General features: G+C 40.9%; 1 protein-coding gene across 1 annotated transcript in view; it reads right to left on the reverse strand.

Moving 5' to 3' along the window:
• The window catches only part of LOC149298646 (putative E3 ubiquitin-protein ligase HERC1), a 57,075-nt gene that overhangs the window by 19,748 nt on the left and 15,321 nt on the right, over positions 1 to 22,006 (reverse strand). The window contains exons 21-46 of the mRNA XM_089487120.1: positions 21,644 to 21,815; positions 19,938 to 20,262; positions 19,726 to 19,846; positions 19,433 to 19,481; positions 18,270 to 18,532; positions 17,216 to 17,416; positions 17,003 to 17,123; positions 16,475 to 16,712; positions 15,745 to 15,920; positions 15,357 to 15,512; positions 14,411 to 14,517; positions 14,008 to 14,112; positions 13,730 to 13,906; positions 13,119 to 13,358; positions 11,878 to 11,961; positions 10,658 to 11,169; positions 7,519 to 8,279; positions 7,035 to 7,233; positions 6,214 to 6,374; positions 4,901 to 5,017; positions 3,525 to 3,735; positions 3,088 to 3,212; positions 1,999 to 2,219; positions 1,218 to 1,486; positions 853 to 905; positions 518 to 718 (exon numbers count right to left, since the gene is read on the reverse strand). Of these exons, the coding sequence (XP_089343246.1) occupies positions 518 to 718; positions 853 to 905; positions 1,218 to 1,486; positions 1,999 to 2,219; positions 3,088 to 3,212; positions 3,525 to 3,735; positions 4,901 to 5,017; positions 6,214 to 6,374; positions 7,035 to 7,233; positions 7,519 to 8,279; positions 10,658 to 11,169; positions 11,878 to 11,961; positions 13,119 to 13,358; positions 13,730 to 13,906; positions 14,008 to 14,112; positions 14,411 to 14,517; positions 15,357 to 15,512; positions 15,745 to 15,920; positions 16,475 to 16,712; positions 17,003 to 17,123; positions 17,216 to 17,416; positions 18,270 to 18,532; positions 19,433 to 19,481; positions 19,726 to 19,846; positions 19,938 to 20,262; positions 21,644 to 21,815 (5,365 nt within the window). The remainder of the gene's footprint in view (positions 1 to 517; positions 719 to 852; positions 906 to 1,217; positions 1,487 to 1,998; positions 2,220 to 3,087; positions 3,213 to 3,524; positions 3,736 to 4,900; positions 5,018 to 6,213; positions 6,375 to 7,034; positions 7,234 to 7,518; positions 8,280 to 10,657; positions 11,170 to 11,877; positions 11,962 to 13,118; positions 13,359 to 13,729; positions 13,907 to 14,007; positions 14,113 to 14,410; positions 14,518 to 15,356; positions 15,513 to 15,744; positions 15,921 to 16,474; positions 16,713 to 17,002; positions 17,124 to 17,215; positions 17,417 to 18,269; positions 18,533 to 19,432; positions 19,482 to 19,725; positions 19,847 to 19,937; positions 20,263 to 21,643; positions 21,816 to 22,006) is intronic.

Consider the following 22,006-nt stretch of genomic DNA (forward strand, 5'->3'; position numbering starts at 1 on the left):
TCCAGCCATAATATCTGCTGCGGTGAAGAGCGGGCATTAGAAAAAAAATGTGTACTGTTTACTTCGTAGTTTATTTCAGAGCTGTAATATGCAACACCATACTGTTGATCGAGAGGTTGAAAATTATTTTCTTTTTCAAAAGAAGGGTTCTCAATAACTAATCATTTTGCAAATGCTCATTATGTTGACAGGCAAGACTCATAGGCTATGATAACAGACATGCAAACGTAAAGGTAACTGCCTCTTTCCTTCCTAATAATACCAACAGTTGCTAAATTGATTGCATACTGATGGCTCTGTAAAGACACGGCCATTGTGGTACAGAGGTTTCAATGGGCTTCACCAAGCCCCCCATAAACCTTCCTGTGCATTCAGAGACAACAAAACAGGCAGCAGTTTAACTAAACTCCTTCATTTAATTAACAGAAAAGTATGCAAGATTGTCTGAAACTTACATTGTAAAATAATACTCCAAGTTACAGAGTGAAAAAGAAAAAAAACCTGACATCGCAGCTACCTATTTGCATAAGCGTCTCCTCCATGCTGTTGGTAGCTGTCACCATGGCAACTGATGCTCCCAGTGGGTCACTGTCTGGGAACTGGACTGGTTCTGGTACTATTCTGCGTTCGTTAAGGCCAAGAGGCCCAGCCAGAAGTTCAAACTCCTCCTCTCCGGTCAGCTTTTCATCTTCATCAACATCCAACATGTCCCAGTCCTCTGTAATAAAATGTAAATTAACTGTGATGGAAACTATAATATATTTATTATATAGTGTACATTGTGTGTTTTGTACTATTGCTATTTAAAGTTCAGCAGAGTTCTGCCTCTTTCTCCATCCTAAATCGATTTACCTTCATAAACACTGTCTTGCTTCCCAATTAAATCTGGAGCGTGTCCTTTGTACCTGAAATAAAGAAATAGGATGTGCTATGATTAGGCACACGACAGCTTTCCAAAGTAAATCTTCAGATTCATGCTGCCTCATATAACCGAGGATGGTAAGCACAGTTTTTAACAATTTAAAGCTTCTTCTTTATCAAGACTTTATTAAAACAGTCATATAAAATGGATACATGGGCAATGTGCTATTCTACAGCAACATAAATGTTAAGTAACATTCTATGCTACTGCAATTGTTTATTTATGATTTATTTCAAAATTCTTAGCAAAAAAGAGTGACTGCACGGCTTAAATAATAATTATTTTATGTTCTCACTTCTCAGAGGCAGTGGCTTTGCGCTTGCTCTTTAGACTCAGGTATTTCTCGCGGCAGCTGCCACATAGTAGGTAGTAGGGATTCCCGCTGCCACACTCTCCTCCAAACCACCCATCAACATAGGAACCATCGCTGCGATAACCCTGACGGTTGGCACTGTGACCACAGCCTGGGTGGTATCTTTTCATGTGTTGATTGAAGCTGAGCACACTTGCCTCACACAGCTCACAAATAACCACCTCTTCTCGGTCTTCTGTTTCACACACGTGCTGCAAAAGAATGTAAGGACAACTAAACAATGAGTACAAAGGCTGGGGATTAGGACCAAACAAGGGAAATGCATTTATTTTTTATTTTTTTTTACACATAGGGTATGAAATATAATTGATCTGAATATAATTTCAATAGCTTTCATGCAATAAAATATAGTATGTGACAATCTGTATGTTAATTGTTATGCTAATTCATACATCCATTCAATATCACCTCAATTGCAAGTTAGGCTCCACAAATATGCAACTGGCACAGAGACACTCATATGAGGGCTGAAGTTAAATTATTTGGTAGAATATCAATTCACTGCAAAGCAGATGGGAAGATTTAGGCTCCCCAATGTAAAGCACCAAAGCTTAGGCAACAGAATACAACAACGTGCTGTCTGGTTAAACAAACTGTAGATTATTTCCACATGCACAAATGCTTTGCATCTCAAGCTAGGCAGTGTTACAAGGTTTGTGGGATTAGAACAGATATTAAGGCAGCGCCAGCCGCCGTCACACACCCATGTTGGCCAGTCCAGTACCTCCGGGATCCACATTCCTAGAATATCATTATCACTGGCCAGGTCCTGCCCGAACATCGCCTCCATCGCCTCATCGTCTAGGTCAATCTCCAATTCCTCATCCAGGTTAAGGTCGTAGAGAGCTCCAGGCTCCTGTTGCAATGAGACACCTTCTCTCCTGCCCTGGCTGCGGTGAGCCTGAACTGTACGATATAATCCAGCTGAAAAGAAAAAGGAGGTACAGAGTGTGTATGAGTGTGTATTAAAGACCAAAAGTATTCACAGTATGGCACACAGATATCAGACTTTCTGGCAGTCCCTATGATCAAGGGTCAGATAACCACCCTACTAACCATGTGCCACTTTACTGTCCAGCAAATCATTTTGAGAGGTATGTCCTCAATGGTGTTGATAACCTTATTTAAAGACTTCTACGTGCTTGGAAATTGTCCGCAGACTCCACCACGTTAGTGAGCATCACTGTTATTTGGGGTGCTCTCACCTGAGAGTGTCAGAGGCAGGGTATTGATGCCTCTCTTTTTTGGTGTTGCTATCTCGCCTTGCCCATTTCTCTCAGCTATTCTACCAATGTATGTTGTTGCCATCCAGTTATGTCAATTGTACATTCTCCCATTCCATGTACGTTTAACTTTCCATTCTCTAGGCCTAGGTTTTTCTCTTTGTTTCCTAATGTCAATCCCAAGCCACTTTGTTGGGCCTGAGTCTGGTAGAAGGCTGGATCTCGTAATGTCATAAGCGTGTCAGTTCAGAGCACTGTAGGTCAGCTATCCTGCTATGCGCTCCATACTGACATCAGCAAGTATTACCCTAAGCTATATTTGCCAGACCCTGTAATAACACATTCAGCATCAGCAGCTGGGATGGTACACCTAATTTCGCTCCTGGCGTTCCCTGTTGAAAATTCAGAAAAAATTGAACCCCCAGACCAGTCTGTCCAACCTTGTTATATAGGCTAGGTGCTTTGAGGTGCTGCTTTTATTTAACAATTAACATACACACATGCGTTTAACTCCTTAACACTACATACAGTCATAATAATAATAATTGTTGCATATACAGATGTCATACCAGCTCGTGCCAGTAATGTTCTTGCTGCCAGGTCAAACTTCTGCCTTCTGGTGACTGTAGACCTGCCTCTGGCCTGTTGACCACTACTGGCTCCAGCATTTTCTGCCTGTTCCATGCTGTCTGGGCTACAACAGACACAATATATTATTATTATTATTTTAAGACACACTAGCCCAAATATTGCTTTAATAAAGGGTAGTGCCTGCACAACCAACTCTTTGTAGCAAGCAGAATTCTTAATTGTCTAAGAAAGCAACTCCCTTTAAAACAACACAACCATTTTTTAAAGAACAATAATCCCCATTATTGTCTCTATAAAACATCGCTGGTATAACAAAACACTGTACAAACGCTTTTCCATTGCCACCAATATTTTAGTGTGAGCACTCATTCCAGCTGCATGTATACAACATATTTCAGAAAAAGAATTGCAATACCTGTCACAAAAGCATTCTTCCATCTCTGGGGCGTCCGCTGATGAAATATCCCCTGTGTAGGCCAGATCACTTGATTTGCCACTGGATACTGTGATGGAGCCACCTTGGCACTGCTCAGGGGTCCTGCCAGAGTACCTATCCTCATCATCAGGATGCTCTATCATCCACATGGCCAATACAGTAATGTTCTGGGGGTCTGCTTCTCTAGCACCTGAAAGCAACATTCAGATTTAATAAATTGAAAAACTAAGGAGGGAAACTGCTTGCCCATTGAAATCTGAAATTGGTAAGGTTGTTTAGGGAAGGAAGCAGAAGTTTTAGATCAAGTTTTGCTTCTGTGTATATGAATAAAGAGCCGATACCTGCAGGTATGCTAACATTGCTAAAATAACGCAAAGCAAATGCAATTGGTTGACACAGGACAAGGTTTTAACCTGATAAAGTTAATGCACCAGGGCAGGCCACATGCAATCGGGAACTTAGCAAAGAAATAGCCAGAAAATTGCTTTTTAACTTCAAGGATCCTCTTTTGCCTGGCATGGTGCAATAAGACATAAATCAGAAGTGGTAGCAACATTCAAAAAGGGATCAAAATCTCAACCAGTACGTGTGTGTACATTTTTTTTTATATATATTTATATATATATATATATATATATATATATATAAAATATGTATAATAAATGCACAAATTATGCCTTTAAATAGGTTGTGTAGGAAAATCATTAAATAAGAAAAACTTGGTAATAGTTGTAGACAGTAAACCTAGCAACATAGCTTATTTACTGAAAAAAAACGCACGAATTTTGATTCTGTATAAATGAATAAGATGGTGGAACATCTTAGTTATGGAGAGAGGTTAGAGAAAATGAGTTTGTTTAGACTAGAACAAAAGTGGTCTTAGAGGGCATGTGATATCATTATACAAACAGGGCAAGTCCAGCCTCTGTATGACGACCAGCTCATTAATCGGACTGTACAAAGAACAAGTCACCCATTCTGGGAAAAAAACACTAGCAAGAGTACGATAGTATAAAATATATACTAGGATGTTTTTGTCACACTTGAGAACAGGCTGCACACATTGCATATTCATGTACTCAAGTACACTAAGCAAAGGAGCAGCTTGCTGTATTTTGATTGAAGACAGAAATTACTAAGTGGACATTGTGTTACGCATGTGTGAGGAAAGGAGTTCTATATGGTTAATTTAAGTGCAGCATTAGTAAAACAGACCTTGCAGCAGACCTTGGTTTAGACATGGGTAAAGGATGGGTACCACAGAATAGGTAAGTATCTCTAAGCATGCTGTGAAGCTACTAAGTCGCATTGTCCTGCAGAGAGGGTACATTTAGCTGCCGGGGAAAAGTGTATACCTGTGGCTTCCATGGCTTTTTTGATTTGCCTGATTGAGAATCCCATTTCAAGCAGAGGCACAACTACGGCAGGAGGAGGGGGAGATGTGGAGAGTCGGCTGCTGGGGTCTGACAAAGCTGATGGGACAAGAAATACATATAATATGTGATAAAATTTAATGTATAGTCTCTTTTAATCCAGATATCGTATACACAATCATATACACACACTATATATATATATATATATATATATATATATTATATATACACACACACACATAAATGGACTGTCCATATATATCCATAATCTACTCAAACTGGCTATGAAGGCAACACAAAAATGTTAATTCAGATATTAAGTACTGTTAAACTATGATACTCAATATTTGAATGACTGCTATTGACTCAGTTCACGGAAGGGCAAAATGACTGCGCTTGCAGTGACATCCTCTCCCTTGAATGGAGGATCGGAGGGGACGCCACTGTAGCGCTGCCATTTTGGTGGAGGTTGTCTACGGGTTATGTCCGTGGACATGCGGACGAAGAAAGAAGATAGCAGATTAAGGAATGAAGATAGACTAGAGAAGAGAAGGGAAAATATAAAGGAAGAAGTAGCGGAGGATACGGAAGTGGTCAACAGAAGCGGTCAGAAAAGAAGGTAGGGAAGCATTTAGAAAGCATGAGAGATAGAGTGAACAAGTATGAAAGTGTGAAAGAGTGAATGTGGGCACTGGGAAATGAATTTTGTTCCCAAAAAAATAAACCAAGTTATGCCTGTAACATGAGGAGAATGCATACATTAGAGTAAAATCACAGAAAATCATCATATGTAGTTCTGTGATTTTACTCTAATTCATGATGCGTATGAGTTTTTTTTTTTTTTTAATAAAACATCATTACCCTCATACTACTGGACTAACATGTCTCATAACTACAGGCATAAGAGTTAATAAGTCAATTTGTAGATACTGAATGTTTCCATACGGAATATGCAAGAGGTAGTTCTTGATTGTGTTTAACAGTAGTTTCATCCTGAAAAAACATGTTCAAATGGGATCCTCTAATATACTTAAACATATAGATTTTACACACTAAATGGCAGTATCTCACAGAATGATGAAATTTGGCAGGAAAAAATGTAAGTTTTACCTTACTGACTCCACTTTACATAGAAACATAGAAAGCGATGGCATATAAGAACCATTCAGCCCATCTAGGTCTGCCCAATAATGTAATGAAGGACACAACTCAAGTAAGCTTCTATTCCAAAAACATCTCCTCCCATCCCCCAGTTTAATGAATAAGCCCAATGTGTATTTCTTGCAACCCACCTGTACGATTTGTGTGTCTTGATGGCTGTGAGTCAGGTGATGTAAGACTCTGCCTCCTTCCCACCTCATCTGTAGGGGACGTGGGCAGCGAGGTGATAGGAGGGGTTTGAGCCCGACGGGTAGGGAGCACGGTAGTGGTTGGGTAACTAGAAAACATTTGCCTGAAGAGATACATAGAAAATATATAAGGGAAACCCAGAAAAAATTAAATGCAATTCTTAAACCGCAGTGGGAAAAATAATAAAACAATCAAGAGACATGCAACACATTACTAGAAATGCCTTAGCTGGCCCAGAGCTAAAAATGGAATGTCTTTTTACATACAATCACTGTAAGTGGTAAGTGAGGGAAAGGCAAATCTAATTATGTGTCAGGAAGGAATGCATCCATACGGAACAATAAAGTACAGCAGTAAAAGAGTCATGAATCCATGGATCGTAGGATCTGCTCCAGAACTGCAGCAGGTCTCTCGTTTGCGCCAGTGACTGGCTGCTTCAAGCAGCCAATCAGTGGCAGGAAAGGACAACCACCCAAACAAATCAGAGTGATGCATAAGGGGGTCTTTTAAGTCGCTCCCCAACCTGGAACAAAAGCCAGGCCAGGGCTGAAGCTAACTGGCTTAAGTATATCACGCGTCATCTCCTGCACATATGGAGGATTAAGCAGAATTCCTCCCTTGCATTTGCAAGGCAGACACCATGAAAATTTTAAGGGATCATTCAGCTTTATATGCATTAAAGTACATATGATGATGTGAAGTGTCTCTTTAAGAGGCACTACAGATTGTTAGCTTTTCCACAAGCTAAATTTACGTTTGGTACCTTAGCAGGCTAAGAGGCATTACTCCTGGGGACTCAGATGCTGGCACTGTCTCTGTGTCCGTCACAGGGGTGGTGGCTGTTGTAGTATCTTCTAGTGAACTGCTCATGAAAGAGGTGGTACTGGAAGCAGAGGGGCTGGTGGTGACTGGTGTTTGAGCTTGCTGGCCTTGGTCACATTCCTCTGCTTGTTGGTCTAAATCTATTAGGTAACCATGTAAGAAACAAAACAACAATTTTGACCAGACAATATTTTTTACACTTTTAGAATTGTCACTTTGCTTGCTTAGCTACTAAAAGTAAAAATGTCAGCCTCACTAAGGAAGATTAAACCTAAAAAATCTCTGTTTAGCTTCTAACAGCTGAGCCTGTGTGTATGTATGTATTAGACTGAATTGTCTAGCCACTGACGTTATAGTTGTTAATCAGTATATTTACATATTTAACATAAAACCTCTACATAAAACGATACATAGGGATGTCATACCTTGCCTTAATCGACCACCAAACTGCTCTTCCAGTAACCCATGAACCACTAGCTTGTAAATCATGGCTTGTGCCCTCTCCAAATCAGCCAGTCCAAGGGCTCTCTTTATGGGTGAGCGCATAACAGCCCTCTTCACCATGTGACGCATTAGGAACTGCAAGGCAGCCCGCATTTCCACATCCTCATGCACAACAGGGGAGCTGGCACAATCAGAGTTATGACCATTCTCTGTCAGAACCTTAGGGATCAGGAGAAGTTCTGCATATTTGCTGCAGCTCAAAAGCACTCCAAGAGACTTCATTGCTCCAAGGTTGATATAGGAGAGCTGCACGGCTCTGATCTCAGACGGGACCACATCATGGCCTCGTTGAATGTGATCGTGGGTCTTTCGCTTCCCATCTGTAGGGTGGTGTTGAGAATCAACCATTGATGCATCTCCTAGATGCGGAATTTGTTCACTTTCTGATTTTGGTGCTAAACTGACAACGGCTTTTCCTTCATCCTGGGTTCGAGATTCTGTGACAACCTCTGGATCGCCTCTCTGCTCCGGTTCCCCTTTTTCCTCTGACTCATGGCGGTGCTTCTTTTCATGACGCTTAGCACTAACTTTGCCTGGGTCTTCATGGATGCCTGTCAGGTATGTGAGGTCAAGCAGCGTTGAGGCCGTCAGCCCACGGAAACGAGCCACATCAAAGGGAGGGGGGTCACAAGGCTCCAAGTTGTAGAGAGGGGTGTCACTAGGCGACCAAAAAGTTGGGAAGCTTTGGTTGAGAAAAAAAATCGGAATGACACAGGAAGAGGCAAGTGAGGGACAGACAAGAGGAGAGCACAGGAAAAATGTAGGTATATATATATATACACAGCTGCCAACTCTCTGAGATATGCAGAAAAGTACAATTTACCTTTGTGTCAGAAATACCACAGTACCAAAGAAAAGAAAGAAAAAGCTAAGGAAAATGGTGAAATCATACACAGCACAGGAAAGACCATGGGCTATAATGACAAGGATACAAAAACAATGATGATAAGGATAAGCAATGCAGTCTAACAGAGAGAAGTATAGTTAATAGTTACTAATGGAGTGAAGGGGTTCTGAAGCACAGGAAAATTTTAGGGTGTCATTGAGTGACTGCATATCGTATCTTTCTTTTAATATGTTCTCATTTTTGTAATCTGCATAAACAGAGCTAACCTTGCATACATTTCAGAATCATTGGCAGCGGTGGATAAAAAAAAATAAAAAAAATAAAAAATGTATAGCATACAGGAATTATTCAAATAAAAATAAAGGTAATATATAGAGCTCAAAGAGGTGAGAAAAGGAACAAGGAAATTCAAAATTACCGCACAGAAATAAGGCAGCATATATTGCACAGATCCCTGGCTTTTTTATCGGGTTATCCCTCCTTTAAATTTGCTCTTGATATATACATTTTAAAAGATTACTATTGACCATATTATACATATATTCACAGAGCTTATAAACAAAAAAACAAACGTCAGTTTCATGTGAGAAGATCAATACATTTGTCACAGGTGACTGTCAAGCGTCTAGAGCAGACCTGGGCAAAGCACGGCCCGCGGGCCACATCCGGCCCGCTGAATAGCTCGGACCGGCCCGCAAAGAGTGTCCTGGTGACTCACCAATGAGTCCGGTGTCCCCCCCCGCCCCGGTCACTTACCTTAAACTCCTGTGTTGGAAGCGTTTGTCTCGGGTGCCGGCGCTTTACGCTGGGCGCCGGCATATGACGTCAGACGCCGGCGATCAGCAGTGAAGCGCCGGCACCCGAGACAAACGCCTCACGCTTCCAACACAGGAGTTTAAGGTAAGTGACCGGGGCGGGGGGGGAGATCCTGAGAAGGGGGGGTTAGGGAGTTAGAGGGGAGATACTGAGAAGGGGGGTTAGGGAGGGAGGTCTTACTGTGTGTGTGTGTCTTACTGTGTTTGTGTGTGTGTGTCTTACTGTGTGTGTGTATATCTTACTGTGTCTGTGTGTGTCTCACTGTGTCTGTGTGTGTCTTACTGTGTCTCACTGTGTCTGTGTGTGTCTTACTGTGTCTGTGTGTGTCTCACTGTGTCTGTGTGTGTCTTACTGTGTCTGTGTGTGTCTTACTGTGTCTGTGTGTGTCTTACTGTGTCTGTGTGTGTCTCACTGTGTCTGTGTGTGTCTTACTGTGTCTGTGTGTGTCTTACTGTGTCTGTGTGTGTCTCACTGTGTCTGTGTGTATCTTACTGTGTCTGTGTGTGTCTCACTGTGTCTGTGTGTGTCTTACTGTGTCTGTGTGTGTCTTACTGTGTCTGTGTGTGTCTTACTGTGTCTGTGTGTGTCTCACTGTGTCTGTGTGTATCTTACTGTGTCTGTGTGTGTCTTACTGTGTCTGTGTGTGTCTTACTGTGTCTGTGTGTGTCTTACTGTGTCTGTGTGTGTCTTACTGCGTGTGTCTTACTGTGTTCATAGCTTATTCAGTTATTGTAATAAATATTTTAGCCCATTTTTTAGCTCAAAATATTTTTTCCTTTTTTTTCTCCTCTAAAATCTAGGTGCGTCTTATCAGCAGGTGCGTCTTATAGAGCGAAAAATACGGTATGCACTCCGAAGCCTTGTTCATTTTGTTCACTTCTGTGCTGTGCTAATAGTTATTCAGGCCTTACTTATTCAAGCACCTCTACCAATGACGTAGGCTTGAATAACTTTATTAAACAGCACATAAGTTAACAAAATGGACAAGGCTTCGGAGTTTGTAGTTTGTAGAGGTCTGGCCCTCTAAAACCATTCCAATTTCTCATGTGGCCCCATGGGAAAATTAATTGCCCACCCCTGGTCTAGAGCATCTGTTAAGAATCCATCACCGGTGCACACACCAATGTATTCACTTACATAGTTTAAGTGTCAAGAAGATTGAGAAAATCTTTGTTTTTTCAATGCATTAGACAGGGCAAACCAAGCTCATCCCACAAGACAAACATTCACAGGAGCTGGCTATTCTGCGTATTAAACGTATGTATGGGTACCTCATGAGAGACAAACAAATCACTGTTTTTATTGACCAAGGAATCCCCTTCATTTCATTGAAGTGCTTTTGTTGTTATATTTAGTTGTTGTGTACCTATAATTTCTTAAACCAGAACAGCACATACCTGATGGTGATCTCGGCCTCGTCCCACTGTACTTTGGCAGAGGTACTGCCTTCCTTCACCACGCCCAATAAGGTGGCATGTCGACCAGTCTGCTTATGCACGCAGCGCCCTCCAACGCGAAGTCCTGTGTCCACCCCCCCAATCACGGCTAGAACCGGCCACACCTCCATACAAAGAGTCTTCAGGTGTGCTTCCCCCAGTTCAGCCAAACCATGTCTGCCATGTTTCCCTCTCTCCTCCTCCCGTTCTTCTCGGGATTCGTGTTCTTCTCTGCTTTGCACAGAGCGGCTCTTTTTCAATTTGCCTCCTGCTTCCCGTAAGCAGCTTTTGATTTTGTGCAGCCTTTCTATCATCTTTTTGTTAATACAGTGTGTCCAGCGCTCAGTGCGGTGAAGAACTCTAAGGAGCTGCACAGTGGACTCGGCCAAAACGGTGGCTACAGGGCTGCAGATGGGGTCTCCGGGTAAAAGGTCTCTAGGGGTTCCTCTCATCTGCATGTCACAGATCTTTACCTGGAAGAAGAAACAATTTGCAAGTGTTTGGCCCATCGATATGTTCTATTACTGGGCACCAAGTCAATACTGACTTGGTTATTCGTGAACAGTGTTTCAGCCATAGAAATGTGATATATTTTAGGGGACCATTGTTCATCCAGTAAGACGAAGAGTCACACAAGCTTTCAAGTAGTCCATTCATTGGACAACTTCACCCCTAAAAGCACTAGTACACGTTGACCCTCTGATATCAGCTACACAATCATTTCTAAGGCTCTGAAGCTCAACCAAACCAATGTCAGAGCCATACTAACCCAAATGGATTGGGACAGTAGCGATTCTTCCCATGAGCAGGCATTCCGATCAAAATCATCAAGAGCAAGGAGTAAAATCATCCAAGTTCACAAAGAACCCTAGGGCATCAAGGGAACTGCAGGTATCGTCCCTAAGATAAAATCAGTGTACACAACTTCTCCATACCAGAACAGGTAGGATGAAACCCCTTCCCTGTTATGAAATACCGCCTTCCCTATTGGGGACCTCATACGAATGTTCAAGCATGGAAGCGGCAGTATCAAGGAAGCATTAGCTTAGATTTTAATCAATTTACCTAGGCTTCAACATGCGGTCACACACACATTTCAGTATACGTTTAAAATGTGCCTTGTGCATATCAAAGAATAGTATGATGAAACAAACAGGAATGTAAATTAAATCTCAACATACCTTCTCTCCGGGATTACTACTGTAAAACATCACACAGGGGTACAACTCAGCTGCATCTACATCTTCAAATGCCAACTTGGGCTCCTATCACAGAAAGCAAATCCTTTAATGTATGTTTTATTTGATTAGAATGCATTTATACACATGAGTATTATGCATGGAGTATCACTTAAAAATACATGTATAATAAAGGACTTAGGAACCATTTTTTTTTTAAAAATAAAAAATAAATAAATCTATAATTCTCCAAAATAGAAAACTACATGTTTTAAAGACATCTACAGATAACGTTATACACGATGTGTCAAATTCAATATTGCTATGTATTTGTTTCTATGCAATTGATAAACAGAAGCCAGAAGTATCAAATAGACAGAGAACACATGAATCTTCACATAGACCTGGGGAGTCCATCAGTGAGCCCTGAGTCAAAAAGACATTTTTATGCTAACACAGAAAAAGATGAAAAGCTGCATAAGCTTTTTGGAGCAAAGAGGTCTCTTTCACATATAGATTCCATCTGAGGAAGATACCCCGAGGCCCCAATTGCTTATGTGAGACTTAACTCCCCCTAGGCTGTTACAACTAGATCCTGCTTAATTTGGTAAATGGTTTTGTCAGATTAATATTTATTACACCACATTTATTTTCTATATTTGATAAAAACACCATCGAAATTATATTATGTGTCTACGTATACACAATTTTTGTTTGACTTTTGATATACTGCAATATGGATCCTGCAGTAGTAAGTTATCCATTTGGCTGTGGCAAAACCCCAAAACACATGAGGCAAATACCCTCAACATATCTAGTGGACAAAAGTATTGTATAAAAGCATATATTGGAATATGTTCTGTCTCTTAAACAAGTTGAAACACTGGGTAGTCTGTCTCAGCAACTCTATAGTCAGTATACATGCCAGAGGCTACTCAATATGTACAAAGCGTGATACAATTCCAATCATATTGTATTACAATCATTTACTGTTATCATATGAACAGATGCTTTTGTTTTTTTTACTTGTGTTTAATAATCAACTTGTGTGCTCCTGTATTTATCCAATGTTATACATCAGATTTAGGGTAACTTTTTAGTGTTAGAGGACACTTTACTTTTTTTTTTTTTTTTAGCTGTTACACCTCTGGTTTGCTGACTTGACTCCAAGTTACCACAGACGCTACATTTTCTAGATAAGCTTTCCCAGACCCCGTAACTAAACATGACCTGTGGAACCTTACCTCTCCATTTTTGCCAAAGGACACAGTTCGTGCCTCCATGTCCAGGACACATGTAATAAAGTCTCCTTGTGTAAAGCTAGGCAGAGTGAGCGTCTGCTCCCCATTATGATAAAGGTTTCCACTATAAGCTCGATAGAGCCACATGTCTGAAGTGGTGCGGTGGTTGAAGTCATGGACCGGCCAGCGGGAAACACCCACACACGTGCCTTCGTTACCTCGGTTTTCCTTCACGATGTAGAACTGCAGGTTTAAAAAGGCAGGAAATAACAAAAAAATTACATAGTACGTAGGCCACATTTGTACACTGTAAGCTACCAGTGACCTACTATTTCATTAAAAAAGATGTAGCCACAAATGGGTAAACAAAGCCTATACATATAAACAGCATTCTGATATCTACTCATGATAGAGTTTACCATCATGAGCTCTCTGACACAAACCTTTAAGGCAGAAAAAAAGCAGAGGTGATTCTTTACACTTTATCTTATATAGCATCTTTATCATCATTTTATTCTCCCCTCCCCTAGGGAAATGATGGTGGTGGTCACCTGATAGCACATCTAAACCCCACAGTAACCAGCTTTACTATAGGCTCTGAGCTGCCCACATACCTTCCACTGGTAGCAGCCTGAGGTCACACCCGTGGATGCCAATCCATAACCTTTACCCCCACTTCCATGGGTCAGAACCTGCCCATTCTCCACAAGGCAACACTGGGCTTTTTCTGGATCAAAAGAGACTTCTTGTATGGGCAGATCTTCCTCCTCCTCCTCCAGCTCTCCCTGCTTCTATGTGGATGAGCAGAGACAATGAGTATATTTACAAATAACTAACCAGGCAATATGGTTACCTAAGCCTAAGGGATGCTATCAAAAATAAGATCACATACCTGCAGCTTTGTCTCATGCTCCTTGACCTGGACAGCATGTTTGGCCTGAGCGATAGGAGCTTCCCACATACAGTCTGAGAGGAGAGAAAACAGCCGCTCCACTACCTGTAGAAAGAACAATGGCAAAGGGTCATCTATGTCCGCTAACAGGAATGGGCTATCACAAGGAAAGAGTATTAAGAACACTTGTAATTGTTTAATAGGAGAGCCAATGTTGCAAAACACACTTTGTGGTCTTCTATAAAGTGTGTTAGAATAGAAATATATGTTTTATGGAGCATGCACTCAATTAAAAGCACCGCTGTTTACTTGTTTAATTGCCCAAAATGTATTCATGCTTTATTTTATTTTATTTGCATGGAAATACAGGTCAAAGTGCCATAGTCTTTCATTAACACTGTACCTGAGCCATTTGATCATCCTCCACACTAGATTCACAAGCAGGAAGCACAGCTTCTAGGACATGGAGAGCAAGAAGTCTGGTCCTAAGGTTCCCGACAAGTGGTACACCTGAAACAGAAAAAGATTAGCAAAGGCAAGTCATTTTTACAGAAGGAGGTCATTAAAAGGAAACAAACTATATTAGTAATAGCGTGGCAGTGGTTAAAGAGACCCTCACACCATCATATGCACTTTAATACATATGATAGCTGGGTGGTCTCTTTACAGATTCTGCAGAATTACTGCCACTGGTTGACAGTGTAAGAAGCAAATTAGTGGCATTTTTACCATATGTTTGTTAAACCATATATAAATATTTATTTTATTTATATTTCATTTTTTTGTGGAAGGGGGAGAAACGATTTTTCTCCTCCTGAATTGTTTGTGCTGATCTCACTAGCCCTAAATTGCAGATTGTAATAATTGCAATCAGCCTCCGCTGAGGCTCATCTGTCCTCAAGTGAACATCCAGTGAATGTCAGCAGTGACACTTCACACCAAAAGTGAATGCTTAAACACAGTCAAGCATTTCTTTAATGACAGTGTACTGGCATTCGAGGGGGGCAACGCTACACATATGATTTTTCCGACACAGGAGAGCCAGACAGCCGATAGACAGCTTGATGTCCGGTGTAGCGACGGGGAGATGTCCCTGCAACTGCAACAGGACGTACCTGTGTGTCCTAATGGGCCGCAAGTGTTAAGGACATACAAGGATGTCTAAAGGGGACTGAAAGGATAAATTGAGGTTCTATGGATGACACGTTATTGTTTTCTTTGAGTTTACAAAGATTTTCTTTTCCCTTGTTCTAATTGTCATGCAAGGTAAATCTAGATAATTGTATAACATCCAGGATTCAAACACAAAAGGGATCAAGGATTGTGGAGATCTCTACAAGTTGCCGTACCTGAACTGCATTTCTGTGAGGCAATGTTGAGCAGAACTTCGGTCCATTTGGGAGATGCCATTTTAGACTGAATAGCCTTGGAAGACACTACTCTGCGCAGGAAGACCAGGAAGTCCCCAAGGTGCAGCTCAGCTGTGCGCTGCTTCCTCAGTGTAGCTGTAAAAGACAGGCTTTAAGCATCATCTGTTGCATTTTATTTATTGTGTATAAAATAAAAGCATAACGCTCATTTTTCAGTATACACGATATTACTTTTTACACTCCCCGATCTCTGCAGACATAAAAAAGGAGACAGAGATCGCCTCTAATGCTTGGTGGATCTTGGCAACGTTAACGCAATCCTTGGAATGCATTACAGGCAGCCCGGTAAAACCGATGTTATTCATACCTCTGAAATCTTTCCTTTCACTTTCTCCTATTAATGCTTTTTTGTCTTCCACTTCTTCATCCCCAAACGAGTCCAGAAGCATCACTCCTGCCTGAGAAAGCAGGTTCTTTAGTTGGCTGCAGAGCAGATCTAGCAATGCCTGCACCACTTTCGGACTCAGTTTATCAGCATATGTCCTGTTTGGAGGAATGACAATTACAGTTCAATAATCAAAAAGATTATAAGTTAATTATAATAGCAAAATATTCAAATAATGGTCATATATTCAAGCAAAGTAAATAAAGAAAAATAAACACACGAGAACCATGTGAGAGTTATTGAAAACTTTAAACGCAACCCCAGTGTCTTTAATGCTGCATAATTTTCAGAGAATGAGATGTAGGCACCATATTTTCTCTACCTTCAACATAACGGCTGAGTAGCTAGAGGTCAGCACTGATGCTCTCTGAGAGCACCTCTATCAACTGGAGGTTGATTAGTACTTCCCATGGCAGGGGTAGCCATCACGTAGTAAATGTTGAACTGTGTTCTTTACAGGTAGCCTCTGTTTCTGGTTTAAAGAAGTGATAAGTATCACCTCTACACGATGGGCCCACCACCGACAGGTTCAAAATGTTGGTTAAATAAGGTCTTATTTCACAGATGGATAAGATGGTTGTTTGTATTTGTCTTCAATAGTATTATTAATACGAAGTTTCATGTTTTACAACAGTCTATAACCAATGCTCACCCTGTCGTGATGGCAAGAATCTGGAGCAGTCTTGTGCTGGCTACCTTGAGGGCAGTGCTTAGCTGAGACACTCCAGATTTGGGCAGCAGTTGAAGTGGCTGTCCCAGCATGGTGTCTGTTCCACACAGTTGGGAGAGAACGCTCAGCAGACCAGTGGAGATGGCCAGGGACACATCAACCGGCTGATACCGCACACTGAGAGCAAAGACTGTCACAAGGAGGAGGCGCTGCTGAGCTTCTGAAAGGGAGATGTGGGTCACACATATGCTAAAGGAGGTACATAGATTATAATAAAACTCGTTACTATGACTACATTTTTGGCTCCTTTATTAAGAATGGAGGAAGAACTTTCTAGTGAGTTGTATGGTGGAAGAAGGATGCATACAGCAATGAAAATGGATGTGTGTGTATACATTATAAATATATATCTAGATCTCTATATATCTATACACACACACGTCATGTAGCATGGGCATGGAACTTCTTTAAAAGGTATAGGAGAGTTTATTAGGGAAGAAAGTTACTGACCCACATGGTGTTTGTTGGCTTGCAGTGCTCTGTCAAGTGTGGCAGATAATTGCTGGTATATTTTGTGCACAGCCTTCTGGATCTCTCCTTGAATACTCTTTTTTGATGCACGGATGCCATCCTGTAAATAAAAATCAGATGGCTTGTCCTTCCTCTATCAAAATTAAGTGTCAAAGCTGCAAGTAACTTTATGCCAACACAGGACACTTTTACCTGATAATGGTGTAGGTGTACGCTCTCCCCTTTGGTTCCACCATGTCCAATGGTACCCAAACCGAAGCATCCAGCCAGGAACTGCAGCCTAACGGAAGTGAGCAGTGAGGATGACTCGAAGGATGCAGAAGCTTGTGTATTTCCCTTCTCTTCCATTCCACACAGCAGCACAAGAATTTGATGTAAGGCTTCCAGTCGGAGCTAGCAGGAGAACAAAAGGGGGTGATATATACCAACAACTCCATTGCTGCAATGGACAAGCAAACAACTCTGGCAAATCCCAAAATTATATATATATATATATATATATATATATATATATATATATATATATATATATATATATATATATATATATATATATATTCCTTAACAACCTAAACCTATCACAGTTAATATTAAATCCCATGCTTTAGTAGTGTAAAAACGTTCGGATCCTGTTCCGTTCCAGTGAGAAAAGTAATACTGCATTTGCAAGCAGCACATAAAGACAAAACGGAGGGCCCAGGAGGTTAGGTGGTTAATTGTCAACGTATTCCTTTCTTTAGACACACTGAATCATTTCTGCGGGTACAACAAGGAATTATTTAACATAATTACTAAAAAAACAGTCTGACCTACAGGGACAGGGATTTGGAAATAGTTTTGGCAGATCACAGGCAATCAGATGTAAAAGGGATACCCACACAGTATACAATCTAGTTCTGTTAAGTAGTGGCTACATAAAACTTATTCTAAATGCAATGGATGTGACTCAAAGTCAACTAAAGTCTTGATGCATAAAAAGCACAAAGTACTTTGCTTGCGTACATGTTTTGTTTTTCATTACTGCATAGTGTTCATTCCGAAGTAACACTACACAGGTAATGTTAATATTTTGCTATAAAAAAAACATAAGCTGTTCCTACATAGAGTTCAACAAGAGACATTTCTTAATCCTTAATGTTCTCTTGGACTAACACTGTAAAGTTCATGTGTGTATTTAACAATGGCACCAAGAGTAATCACTACTTAAACATAATTATTGCTTCCATAGTATTAGGTACACGGATACCTCTGCCCTCATTTGCTGTTGTTCCAAGGCAATAATACAGGCCTGGGGAGATGTAGACATCCCTTCTTCAGGCTCTTTGAATCCAGGAGAGGTGCCCACATCTCCGCTTACAAAGCTCAGTGCATTCTCTATAAGTGTGTGAACTCCCAGTGTTCTGCCATCATCCATTTCAGCATCAAAGCTGCAGTACGAGCCACAGAGCCAGTCCCGACTGTGTTTAAGACGAGCCCAAGAGTCACTGGTAGGGGGTTCAGATGGGGAGCCTGGAGGAGAAGGAAATACTGATCAGAGAATTTCCAAGTTTGATTTAATACTCCATTTGGGAGTTAGATGCAAAAAAAAATAAATAAAAAAGTAAAAGAAATGGCACTAGCTCCCTCATCAGTTTGGCCTTTGTCAGACTGGTCATTTTAAACTGTGAGCAGCGACAAATGAGTACATAAAGCAAGATTCCAAACCAGACTTGGCTTTTATGCAAACAATGCTTTAGACTTACGACGTAGCAGCAATGAGCTCTACCAATACCATCCTCCTGATATTTGGCAGCACATCTAAGAGAAATAGTTGCACCCTTAACTAAAATTATTAGGTTATAATACCCTATCTGGACTAACAGGCCTTTTGTGCATTCAGTGGATGATAAAATGCATGCCTCTGTTTTGCAGTTCAAAGCATGGTAAGCTCATACAATGGATCATGTTTTAAATGAAGGCAAGAGCCAGGTCGGAAGAAGCTTCAAATAGACAAGGAGAGGTGGGAACATGCCATTAGGTACTTGCTTGGCGGTCTTCTTTTTCCTGGGGCTCAGCATGCCAATAGGGGACAAGTGCACTAACGGCCATGTCAGAAGAAGAAAAAGTTTGGTGGGGGGGGAGACAGAGTTAAGATTAAGGAAGTTCATCTGGTGAGATAAACATTTATTTTTGTTTTCCATTAGGGAGCTGTAACGTTTATAATAGTAGAGAATACATTTCTTGGCTGTGCCAGTCAAGAAGAGGAGCTAATGATCTCTGTGTCCATTAGTTCCTAAAGGTCCCATATCCTATAAACAGCTATGGCCAAAAAAAGCTTAAGTGGAGCTAAAGGCCTCTCTGAGCACACACTACACAACAGGCTACTACTGCACGACCTCCCATCCCTACAGATGCCATAAAACATCCTACCTCTTTTTCTGTAGGCTGCTATGTCAGAGTCTGTATTTTGTCTTCCGCTCTGAAAGAGAAAATAAATAAATTGCCTTATTATTAATTTTACAGTAATGTGTATATGTTAATTATATCTTTTCACAAAAGCTACAAGGAAAGGTAATTGGGAAAACCAGAAGGGACTTGAGCAGATCTCAAATAGATCCCACGTAGCGAATCATGGGTCTACAGTACCTAATAGTTAGTAGATTTTAGTTAAACCGTCTACTTACTACACAACACTGCAGCATAATATTCCTACATTAATTTACCAAAGAGTATCCTTCTTCATCCGACTCAGGCTGAGAGAGGTCAGATTCACTCCTAGATTTGACTAGTCTGTAGTTTGGGTGAATGTGGACCGATCTTCTTTCTGCTGTGAGACTTTCACTCCTGTTAGTAAAGTTAACAAAGTTGAAACAAACATGCCTTGCTCATACTCTATTCAGACCTGGTATAGTAATGTTTATTCATAGGTGGTTACCTTGTCATGGCAGCAGCGGCCTCATTTGAGCTTCCTGTCGCTGGGTGGTGTTGACCGTCCTCCCTTGGTTTTTCCAGCAGATCAATCACTGGACTTACCCCCAGAAGGAGGAGGGCAGAGCGGTGAATCACTGAGTTACAAGCAGCAGTGTAGAGGTCCTGCCCCTCGGTTAGGTGACCACTGTCCTTTCTTGCTTGTACCAGTTGAGGAGCCTGGTCTTCCACACGAACCCCTGGTCCGGGGCCCCCAGAAGAGCCTAAGCTCACCCTGTCCCGTTCTCGGCTGCGTGCCACCTCACGGGCTGATAGGAAACATTGAAATATTTCTGTAATGTGCAACACAAGAAAGACAGGAAGGCAACTTAGGACAAGAGAGCAGTAACATCACTGAGGAAAGACAATTGGAAGCAGGTCTTGTCTTCAGTGGCGTTTCTATAGATTTAACACAAACCAATTAGAGACACACTTTTCACAGTTAGAAAGGCCAGCAAACTGTTGAAAGAAAAGAAAAGCTTTTTTATGCTGTAGTGAACAGCAACAGGAAATGGTTTGCTTCGGGTTGCAAACTTTTTCTGAAGTGTCTTTAATACTTGTATATAATTTAGGAATGAAAATAAAACAAAAATCTCAACAGAAAAAAAAGAAATACTTTAACATCTTCATGTCCGGTGACGTACCAGGTATGTCATGCCCAAGTGGGCTCATTGGTTCTGTGACGTACCTGGTACGTCATGCAAATACAATGCCCCCACGTCGCCACAATATATAATGTGTGTGGGTGCAAAAAAATGCATTTAGTGCAAAGATGGTATAAAAAATAAATAAAACAAAAACGGTCCTAAAGGGGCTTATTACAAAATTCCTTTATATGTCTCTGTAGCATGTGATGTTGACCTGGTTGTGGAATGGTGAATAAACAAATAAATCCTGTCTGACTCAAAATTGTGCAGGCAAAGCAGCAATGACTATGAAAAATATAATTTAGCACTTCCGTGCTTCGGACTTAGTGACACTTGTCTGCTCCTTGTAGTAGGAGGTGTTACATATGAAATGATTCAAATATTTTTTTAAAGCACTTTATAACATGCACTATGGTCTGAATCATGACTGCTAGCCAGCGTAACTATCTCCATTATTGCACTCTAACCATACGCACGTCATATTTCAGTTGCAAAATCCCATACAGCTGCAACTCACTGCAGACACTTAAGGACATATTTCTAAGGTATAACTATTGAAATTATAGTAAAGAGCTAAATTTTGAGAGATCAGCAGAGCAAGTCAACTCATTCCAAATGTTGGTCTTTGCTTCTAAATTGATTTAAGCCATTGTATTGAGCTTTCCGCTCATGTGCACTGGGTCTCGTTAGAGCCCTACCCAGAGCAGCCACCAAACCTCCACTGGAGCGGAATCCCTCCATGCATTTGCAAGGGGGGACAATATGTAAATGTAAAGTTTCCATGTACCTAGCATATGATGGCTTTAATTAGTTTTTAGTTTCATTTACTTTTTGGTTTAAACAAAGAGGCTCCAGAACCATAACAGCAAAGACAAGATGTGGAATAAATGGATGGGCTTCCAACCACAATGTAACGCAAGCACTACCTCACATATGACTCCATGTATTCCATGTCTAATAACCATCTGCTTCAAAGTCAATAAACACTTCTCCACAAATCAAATGAAGGATTTAACTAAACACTCACTGCCGGCAGTTAGAAGCTCATGGTCGTGCTCCTCTTCTTCCTCCTCTTGCTCAGGGTGTCCCTCTTCTCTTTCCCTTTCAGCCTGTTCCTCCATTTCTGCTTCTTCATCTATGGTTCTCGTGAAGGAGTTCTCTTGGGACCCCAGATCTGCAGACTCCTGGTTCTCAGACTCCTGGTTCAATATTAAACTAAATTTTAACACAACCGTCCATAAGCACAAGAAAAACAATAAAATTAAAAGCAAACTGGGCGCATATTTAAATTGACATGAACATCTTCCTTAATTACTTAAATCTCACTATATGTGTAGTAATTTAGGTCTTATAATGTCCTGCATTTTTTACCAGTTTCTTACTTGTTTTA

The sequence above is a fragment of the Sceloporus occidentalis genome, unplaced genomic scaffold (assembly GCF_023333645.1).
Source record: "Sceloporus occidentalis isolate IW3139 unplaced genomic scaffold, rSceOcc1.0.p SCAF_31, whole genome shotgun sequence".
NCBI lineage: Eukaryota > Metazoa > Chordata > Lepidosauria > Squamata > Phrynosomatidae > Sceloporus > Sceloporus occidentalis.